General features: G+C 32.7%; 1 protein-coding gene across 1 annotated transcript; it reads left to right on the top strand.

Moving 5' to 3' along the window:
- Positions 1-8,624: 8,624 nt before the first annotated feature.
- Positions 8,625-9,440, top strand: LOC133318526 (E3 ubiquitin-protein ligase RSL1-like). The gene is made up of 2 exons (XM_061520528.1): positions 8,625-9,211; positions 9,356-9,440. The coding sequence occupies exons 1-2, from the start codon at positions 8,625-8,627 to the stop codon at positions 9,438-9,440; spliced, it is 672 nt and encodes a 223-aa protein (XP_061376512.1).
- Positions 9,441-11,100: the final 1,660 nt, after the last annotated feature.

Below are 11,100 nucleotides of genomic sequence, written 5' to 3'. Positions count from 1 at the left end.
CAAATTGGTATCAGAGCTATGGAGAAAAAAAGCGAGTTGGAGGTGCCACTCTTCCATGGAGATAAGGATGAAGCATTAGATTGGCTTCTCTGTTTGAAGGAACATTTTCGGAAAGAAAATATCTGGACGGAGAACAAATGGCAGGTAGCCATGAGAAGACTCAGAGAAAGCGCAATCAAATGGTTCCGTACATGGAACTGTCGCGACTTTAATAATATGTGGAAGGATTTTCTAATGGCCTTCATAACAAAATACTTGCCTGGACGTTTTGATCTGATCAATGAAGAAGATGAAATATTCAATGAAGATGAGGAAAATGATGCGGATGAAGAAGAGACCGAGATGGTGGAATCCGAGGTTGCCAACGGCAACGCATCCGTGGAGGAGATTGACGTGTCAGAACGCGTAAGAGACGACTCGGAGAAGAAGACGATGGAGATGACTGCGGTCGAAGGAGCCGAGATAGAAGAGGAGGAGAACGGAGCCGAGATCGAAGCGGAGAAGGACGGGAATGACGAGTCCATTGTCAAGGTAGAAGACTTCGTGGAACCTGAGTGTCTGGAGACAGAGTCGAAAATCGGAAAGGAGATTGAGAAGCCGAGGTGCTTGATGGAGACCGGCATGGAGGAGATCGCGAATCCGAGTTCTGTGTTGATAACCGGGATGAGGGAGATCCCGGCTAAATCACCGAGTTCATGTTTTGGAGAAGAGCTCGACCCCGGCATGATGAGGTTGATGTCGGAGACCGGCATAGGCGCGGTTCGGGTTGGAAGTCAGAAGTCGGAGACTGCATTGAATTTATGGTGGAAGTGGAAGATGTCGACACCACCGAAAAGAGACAATTTCCCTGGAGGACGGTGGTATGAGATTCCATTGATGAGGCGCGTGGAAGCTGTTCTCGATGAAGAAGAACCCGGCGATGAAGAAACTGAGAGCGAAAAAATGGAATGTGTGATTGTGGATAGGGAACCCGGCGATGAGGAGCCTAGAGTTACTTTTATGGCGGAATCATTTTGGCTGAAGCGTAAACCAGAAGAAGATCGTGGGGCGGAATCAGAAAATGATGCGTTGAGTTATTTGCTTGATGATGGGAATCAACGGTCCTCAATGAGTGATGGGGTTACTGTGGTTGAAGAGGCCCAACGTGCTATTAATGTAGCACATGTTAAATATGAAATTATTAAAATTGGCATAGGTGTTGTAAAACTAATGGGACGTTATAGTGATACAGATAATGATCAGTATGATGGCTTGTGTGATGATCATACGTGTAAGAATGGATGTGGAAGTATATCGGAGGATGAGGTCGACGGAGAAAAATTCAAGACTGTCTATCTTCCACCAACGAAGGAACCGCCGGATAAAAAAAAATTTGAAGAAAGGAGTGCAACATGGAAGCAGCGCGGAAAAAAATCAACCGATGGAAAATTCAAAAAAGAAGAATTAAAATTTAAGGGGGAGTTTTGTTGGGTTAAAATTTAATGAGATAAAAATAGAAAATAGAAAATAGAAATGTGAAGAGTTTTCTGGTGAAGAGTCATGTCCTTAAGTTTGTGTTAGTGGACATTCATGAGTTTGAAGTTATGTCAGTTAGAATATTAATGAGTCAGTTATGTCAGTTAGAATATTAATGAGTCAGTTATGTCAGTTATAAAGTAATGAGAGTGTTATATGTGGAGTTATGTTGGTCAGTTTTATAGCTTATAAATAGCCTTTGATAGTTTATATGAAATGTAGATCAAGAGATCAGGAGAAAAAGAGAAAGAGCAAGAAAGCAAGAATAGAAAAGAAAAGTTTTTTTGTAGATACACAAGTCTGGTTGTCTCTTGCATCTGTGTGGATATTCAATTCTAACAGTTTATAAGGTCTTGGGCACTCCCACCCTTTGAGCTAGCTTTTGAGGTGGTGACCTCAAGGTTCTTAACATGGTATCAAAGTCTCGCCGCCTCCCACTTTCTCTTGTGGCGTTTCTTAGCACAGGTAAGCTGGGTCTGTTGCATTGTCCACTCTTCAAGCCCAATGGGCTCTCGTGTGAGGGGGTGCGTTGAGATATATAGTCTCACATTGGTTGTATGTGCAACTAATGTAAAGTTTATAAGGTCTTGAGCACTTTCACCATTTGAGCTAGATTTTGGGATAGTGACCTCAAGGTTCTTAACATTAACCCTCACCGAGTAAACTGTGCTTGGTTTCTGCCGTACGTTGATGTTATTTTATGCTATATCAACGGCTGTTTTTTAAGCACCATCAATGATCTTTAACCCACAAGTTCCATACAAGATGCGGTCTTCTTTCTATATAAGACCGGTGTGCTATCACTATTCCAGCCAGAATTGCATAAAAGTATCCCAGTATTATTAAAAATATAAAGAATAAAAAGAAGAAACTAGAAGGTGGTGAAGAAAGAAAACTTTCTCACCCAATTACTTAAGAAGTCATGTATGCCTTTTGTGAAGGTCACACAAATGGTGATGTTTGTTGACATTTTGTACGATTGTCATATTTTGTACGTGTTTTCATTTTAAATCAGAAAAAAAAAAAAAAAAAAAACCTCTCAATGCGTATACGTAGCAACCTCTTATATTCAATTTCCTTTGATTTGTTGGCATATCTCAGAATGGTTGGAGGCACGTTGGAGCAGCTCCAGTTGTTTCTTGGAAGTAGATAGGGACCTTGTATCTTTCTTGTTACCTTTTTTTAAAAATAAAACTTATTAAGGGTACTCTCAGACTATCTGGTATTTTCCTTACACATTTCCTAATGTATTACTGTATTAGAATTGCTAGAATTATAGTAGAAAATTAAATCAGAGAAAGAAGACTCTTAACACGCAATTATTCTTGCATGCATGCAACAAGGACACAAGATTTTCTTACCACTGATAACTTAATTAGATTTCGTTGATGATAAACTATATTAATTATTTTTCTTATCCAATTTGACTACCTTTGGTGCATAGGAGATATGTGAACCTGTCGCAGTATTTGAACGTCCTGGATCATTGGTCTGGTTATTGACAAAACTATCTCCTCTATGACGAGTGAATGATGTTGCCAACGCTTCTAGACGGCTGGTTAATTGGTCAAACAGTTCCTGGAATTGGCTAGACAAGGATTGAACATAAGTCTCTAATCTCTCCACCATTTCCTCCATGCCTGAGCTCTGATATCAAGCTTGTATATTCAGGGGTTTACCTTGTCTCTTTCTACCTATTTTTGATAAAAAAAAATTTTTTTTTTTTTTTTTTGGTAATCCTATTTTGATAATTTAACTACAGCAGTGGGATGAGAATTGGATTTATTAAGGAAGTCTGGCCTCACATCATTCTGCTTAAAGATAAATATTATCTGATATCTCCATTCAAAACTTAAAATAACTTAAATAATGACAAAGTTTAGAAGTAACTCTCCACTAACATAATACTAATAAATTTAAATATAATAAGAAATATTTAAATTGATTAATTTACATCCACAAATGACAAATAATGGGGTTAGGAAAGTGCATAAATTAACATATCGAGTACGTTAAATAATGATACATGAGAATTATGTGTTTAAGATTTCTGAGTTATAATATAAATTTTGATATTTATGATTTACAGATTTATGTGTAAAGCCTTGTATTCAATGCAAGTCCAAAAGGCTAATAACCCGAAACCGAAAGCAGAATCATTACCCAGATTATGAGTTAGCGCTGTTAACATTGGGCTTAAGAATCTCGTCACCACTCTTGGGTATTTACCCGTCCAACCACGCATTTAAAACTTGTCTTACAAAGTTGTTCAAAAAAAAAAAAAACTTGTCTTACAATAAGGTGGGATAAATTCGAGTTTGGAATAAATTCAGTTTGTCATGTACCACATTCACATTTATGTAAATATTATATTAATTATTAATAAAATTAAGTATACTAATTATTTTCGTTAGTTTAATAATTATTTTCATTTTCTTAGTAGATATGAAATAAATTTATTGAATTTCAAATAATGACAATAATTGAATAAATTTATTTTAAAATATTAAAAATATAGGATAATGCAAAACTTTGATAATTTTTCTTACAAGGCAGGTACAAGTTTTAACTACCTCCATTTAGAGGTGATAAAACGGGCTCGATTCAGCGGGTTGAGTTTTTCAACCCATCTCAAAAGCGAGATAGATTTATTTTTTGACAGGTTAATAACGGACATAAATGAGCCAAGGCGGGTTAATGTTATTGCATGGGAATAGGGGTGAAACTGGGCCGGGCCGACCTACAGTGGCCTACGGCTCGGCCTACATCAGGCCATACCTGACTAAGTATATTTTGTATAATAGGTCGGGCTTGGGCCTTAAAAAAGCCTGTTTAATAAAAAGGCCATAGGCCCACTTTCAAAAGGCCGGGCCTATAAGCCTACAGGTCGGCCTATATTGTACTATTTATTTTAAATAAAATAAAAGAGTAAGTATGCCTTGAAGAAAAAATAAAAGATATAAATTTAATCAATTACGATTATTTATAATTTAATTATATTTGATTATATTTTAATAGAAATCTTACTTTATTTCTTATATAGGAGGAACCAACATCTCAACATGCTAGATTGTGTATATGAATATATTAAAAAAAAATTGGTAGAGGTTATGCTTACTACAAGCATCATGATGCGTTTGTTCGATTCATGTAGTTATTTTAATTTACATAGTATTGATTTGTTTGTTGGATCTGATGAAATATATGTTATTTAGTTTGAGCATTTTGCTTTTGAAAATGACTTAAATGCATATTGTATGAGTTTTTGTTATGATTCATTATTCTGTTTGGACGTTGAAATTATGATTTTTGGTGTAGCAACAGAATTTGAGTACTTTGTAAAGTTGATTCATGGTTCTGCTTGGAAGTTAAAAATTAACAGGCTAACGGGCCAAGGCAGGCCATATGTTTTTTTATAAATGGGCCAAGTCAGGCTAACAGTTACACTCATACTAAGCTTGGACCAGGCCAAATTGAAATTTTTTGACGTAGGCTTGGACTTTTCAGGGCAAAGCTTGGCCCAGCCCAGCTCACTTTCACCCCTACATGGGAAAGAATGATAATTAAGTTAAAGAATGATAATACTGAAGTTTGAACACTTCGTGCAAGCTACCTAAATTCATCACCATTAGGCCAATTTTATTGGCTTAAATATAATATAATTAATATATATATATATATATATATATATATATATATATATATATATCACAAGAATGGTTAATTAAAAATATTAAAAAATTATCTAATATTAATTATAATTTATTTAATATTTTTTCAGTCAATAGAATTAATAATTTATCCCCGGTGAATCTAAAACAACATCATTTTAAGATTGAAACAAAGATATTTATGTAATTCTATCCATATTTGTGTTTTCTAAATTTTACACTGCCTAACAGTTTTTGATAAAATTGTAAATCCACTCTCGACTCCCCAGAGGGTAAAAAAATTAAATTGGCTCGAATACTTATGTTAAATCAGTTAAAATTAAATAAAATACAAATAATATTGTTGAGCTTCGAGTTAATTAATTTAAAACCCATTCAACGGGACTCAAGTACTCAACTCTAATCCTACTTATATTTACTAATAACGTTTTTCCTTATATTTTATTTTATGAATATTTTTCAAAAAATAATATATTTACTGCCGGTCCCCTTAACTGTTTAATACATTTGAAAATGTGTGAAGTTTGCCCACAATATCATTAATATATTTTAATTTCTCAGATACAAATTAATCGTGATTTTGTTTATCTCAATGATTCTTCTTTCAACACAACCTTATGTCAAATGCAAAGATGAATTCTTATTCTAATGACATTGTTCTCCCATGTACTTAACGTCTTAGCACATTTGTTCTCCGTGATCCGTTAACATTGTTCTCCCATGTACTTAACGTCTTAGCACACTTCTTGTCCGTGTTTCGTTAACATTGACTCCTTTGTAGTTATCATACGAGCCTACTTGATATTAGGGATGTGTAAAATAATCAAAAAAATAAATCGAATCATGAATCGAACTGAACTGCACTTAAAATAATTGAGCTTTAAAATTGATTTATAAAACGAACCGATTTTTAAAAAATCAGTTCATGAACCGAATTGATTTTTAAAATCAATTCAAGAACCAAACGTTTTCAAATCGAACTGAATCGATTTTTATTATTTTATTTCTTTGATTTTTTAATTTTTTTTCTTTTCAGAATAGGGTCGACCCAAACCAGTTCCGAACCGTTTCTAACCGAACCAAATCATTTCCGAACTGAACCAAATCGATTTTGAATCGAACCGAACTGGTTTTGAACCGAACCAAACAGTTTAAACCAATTCGGTGCGGTTTTTTAAAAAATTATGTTCAATTCAACTCATACATACCCCTACTTGACACCACTTTTTTTTAGCTTTTAGTTATTTTCTTCTTTATAAATTTTTTTATATAATACAAGCTTTTTTAAAAACTTGTTTGTTTTAACTTTTGAAAAAAAAAAAAGATAAAAAAAAACCTTTTAAACAGGCACTAACAACAATGAATCAATTGTTTTCCGTTCTTTATTATCTCTTTCTTTTTATTATTTAATTTTATTATTAAGTAAGTTTAACCTTAAAACAATCAAAACTACTTTACGTTTAAAATGCAAAAGAATGTGGTGCTTTTATAGGCTTTAACCCCTTCGCCAAGCAAGCAAGTTTCCTACGACTTTTCAATCAAAGTGACACTTTGCCACAATGGTAGATCAGTTGATGTAAAAGAGTTAAATATGTAAGGATATATGTTCGATTTTATTCAGTATTATTTTTTAGAGGAATTTAAAATCTTAATACTGAATTTGTCTTGAACAGAATTGTCTTCCATAAAAGATACATGTGATTTATCAAATAAAAAAGTGGCATCTTGCCGAGCTTTGTCTCTTAATACACTTAAAAAAGAAATCAAACTACTATTTAAAAAATTATTACTATCTAAACAGTATAAAATAAGGAAGGATTTTTTGACTCCAGTATAAGATTAATAAGTTTTACTTCTTATATCAATTGTTAATTTCTGTCCATCTGACGGTTATAATTTATTTAAAATTAATAATTAATTAATAAATATAACTCAATAAAAAGATGAATCAACAGTGGTAATTTTGTAATAAATATAGCTTATTTAGACAAGAGGATCCTAATCATAAAAAGATAAGTCAACGGTGGTAATTTTATAATTACCTATTTATATATATATATATATATATATATATATATATATATATATATATATATATTTCTTTATCATCCTTGATTCATCCTTAAATAGTTATGATTCTTCCATGTCATAAATAGCACATGAGAGGATTCATCCCTTACATAAAACCACTTCTTAGTCTATGCATGAATCATTGTAACTTGGGGATGAAAATTTTTGTATCTATTTCTGTATTCAATAATGATAATTGAATCTCACCTATTTAATGCATATGAAGTGAGAGATAAATACAAAAATTTTAATAAAATTTTAACATAAAAAGATTCACTCCTCGTAAGTTAAAAGAGTCAACAACTTGGAGAAAATAAACGTCATTTTTCGTGTGTTAATGCCTTAATTCAGACTTCAAAGATCAAATTAATTACAATAAAAGAGGGGAAACCAAAGGCAATTACAATAATTGAGACTCGTGGATAGAATAAATGCAATATTAGATGGGTCACTTTAAAAAAAAAAAAAAAACAATAATATATAGGTGAATGTTCAAAGATATATATTTTCATACATACTCTCATTCGGTAAATTTTTTATTTATATATTTTATGGGAAAAATGTTGGGAGAGACATTTTTTCTCAATCACACCCTTTGAAATTTGTGTCTTATAAATTATGGGAAATGATATTGTAACAATTAAGTTGTGTTACTATCATATTACTACAATCAATCTCACCGTTAGATCGATTATGTTGATCCAACAATTATATTTATTTTCATCTTTGTATGATTATGATTTCCCATATTTAAAGTGAAAGCATTAAATATGAAAAATCATAATCATACAAAGGTGAAAATAAATAAAAAGTATTAAATTTGAAAAATTATGACCATACAAAGATGGAAATAAATATAACCGTTGGATCAACATAATCGATCTAAGATTGATTGGTAGTAACACAACTTGGTTGTTACAATATCATTCTCCATAAATTATTGCCCTTATTTTATATGTTTTTGTTAAATAAGTTTTTTTTTTTAAAAATGCCTGTTTGGTTTCTGTAAAATTAAAGAACACAAAGATTTATCACGATTGACATTCAGCTATTACCTACATCCATAGTAATGACATTTCTCCCCCTATCAGATATATTTATGGAGTGAGGTTTTCTTCAATATAATTAATAGATGATACAATAATTGGGCCAAATTATTTTGTCCACGGTCAAAAAAATCACATGATTTGTTTTCTTCTTTATGTATTTGATACATGATTACGATGAATCAAATCTCCTAATTTATCTCCTCGGAAATCTCTAACAGTTTCTCTGCCGTTACACTTACCAACGCAAACCAATCCAATATAAACTTGTTCACCATTTGCCCAAAACAAAGCAAGTAAGAGCTGAGTGAGTCACACACCTATGGCACAAGAAGAAGACTCACCAGGGGAGTCCTCACTCATCATTTGCGATATTTGTGTAGAAGCAAAAGAGACTGACGAGATGTTCGGGAACCAGACATGTGACCATTCCTTCTGTTCTGACTGTGTCACCAAACATGTGGCCACAAAGATCGAACAGAGCATAGCAGTTGTTCCGTGCCCTGGTTTGAATTGCAAGGGTGTGTTGGAGATTGATGCTTGCAGGTCAATGCTTCCAAAAAACGTGCTTGACAAGTGGGATGACGCACTGTGTGAGGCTCTTTTGCTCACAGTTCCAAAATTCTATTGCCCTTTTAAAGATTGTTCTGCTATGCTGCTTGATGACAATGAAGGGGAAGGTATTAGGGAGTCTGAGTGCCCTTTTTGCCATAGACTCTTCTGTGCAAGGTGTCATGTTCCTTGGCATCCTGGGGTTGAGTGTGAGGTGTTCCAGACACTGAATGAAGATGAGAGAGCAAAGGAAGATCTCCTAGTTAGAGAGCTTGTTAATGAAAAGAAATGGAGTAGGTGCCCTCAATGCAAGTTCTATGTGGAAAAGACTGAAGGGTGTATGCACATCATCTGCAGGTCAATTCTCTTTCACAATTTTTTTTTTCCTTAATAAATATTCGCTTCTCTGCTGAAGGTATGATAGTGCAGCTGCTGATTTTCTCATCACAAGGGTAATATTTTTCTAGACTTGAAATCTTTGTGTGAAGTTTATGTTTACAGGTGCCAATTTGGGTTTTGCTACGCATGCGGAAAACAATGTAGCAAAAGAGAATGGATGTCTGCTCACAGTGGCTGCCAACAATAATTTATATGTTGTCATGAATTTGTGTATAATCTAGTGGTGAAATTTGTTGCAGCCAAGAAAAATGTAATGTTTGTTGATGCTTAGAATAAAAACGTTCTGCAAATCCTTTGAATTTCATATGCTTATGCTTGTCATGATCAGCGTCTGACTAGACTAAATCCAGATAAATAATTGCCCTCCTTTTCAAAAGATCAATGTTGACCATTAATTTTTCTCTCTCCTTTTTATATTTGAAATTAATTATTGAAATTATCCATATCTTTTTCCAGTGTATGGAAGAACTTGGATATCTGAAATTTATGATCGAAATTAGCAGAACGAAAGTTTTTTTTTTGGGTAAAAAATCAAACTATTAAAAAAAATCTTACCAAAAAAAGGGAAAAACTACTATCATTTTGTTTGAGAGTAGCCATCTTTCCTATATATTTATCGGTTTTTGTGTAATCTAATTTTTTATTTTTTATTTTTTATAAGTGACCTATAATTAGGGGTGTTCGCGCTCTGGATTGGATCGGTTTTGGAAGCAAAACTCATCCGATCCAATCCCTTCGATTTGATCATGTAATCATCCATTCGGTTTAATTTTTTTTTCAAATCCGATCCAATCCAATCTAATTTTTTTCGGTTTGGATTGGATCGGTTTTCGGTTTTTTGAATATCCTAAGATTAGTTTTATGATTATTGTGCAAATAACATCTGTTGTATATATTGGCTTTGAAAATTTATTTTTTTTAAATACAAAAATATCAGTAAATAATACTATAGTTGATGAGACGTGACTAAGTTTTTTCTTGGGTTTAATTGATGAGTTAATGGGTCTTGAGTTTAGAAATTTTTCTCTATAATTGGAGAAAGGACAAGTAGGTAGAGGATAATTAATATATTGTATCGGTTTTCATCAACCCATCCGAAAACGGATCCAATCCAATTAAAATTTGCGATTTTTTTCGGTTTTTGATTTTTCTGTTTTCAATTTATTCGGTTATCGATTTTTTGGTTCGGTTTTCGCGGTTTGAATCGGTTTGGATCGGTTGATGAACACTCTTACCTATAATTGTGTCTATAATAGGAGAGAATTACTCTCCCACAATATGCGATTAACAAAACAAAACAAAAATGTCATAACGAGGAGTAAATTTTCAGTATTTGTGTAATATATATTCCTTTATATTGTAGTACTATGAAGCACTGACACTTCAAAAATCCTGACGACACTCCAATACTCATTGCAAAGACTCAAAAAAGGTTCAAAGGTTATGTTGCGTTGCATTTTGAGTTCCAACTATTAGATTCGTTAGATTACGATTACGATCTTATTGAATTTAATATAAACATTTGAGATATCTTATGTTTCTTTGCAAAATTGATGGGTATTATAAGTTTAGATTTATTTTTTTGAAAAATTATTAAATACTAAATATAATATACACTATATAAATTAAAAATATTATATAATATTAAAATATTTTCTAACATGTTGAATTTAACATTTTTTAACGTATCTCGTATCGATATCTGTGCAACATAAGTGTAGTCATATAGTCTTTTTGTGTTCTCTATAAGCATAAACCTTTTTCCCCTAAACCCCAAGTCATAAACAATCAAAGACATAAGAATGGCCTAGCGTTCTCTTTTTTCTTTGTTTTTTTTTTGATAAATA

This window comes from Gastrolobium bilobum, unplaced genomic scaffold (genome assembly GCF_033153095.1).
Source record: "Gastrolobium bilobum isolate Gb01-03AN ecotype WA unplaced genomic scaffold, APGP_CSIRO_Gbil_v1 utg889, whole genome shotgun sequence".
In the NCBI taxonomy this organism is placed as follows: Eukaryota; Viridiplantae; Streptophyta; class Magnoliopsida; order Fabales; family Fabaceae; genus Gastrolobium; species Gastrolobium bilobum.
This window is presented reverse-complemented; position numbering and strand designations above follow the sequence as displayed.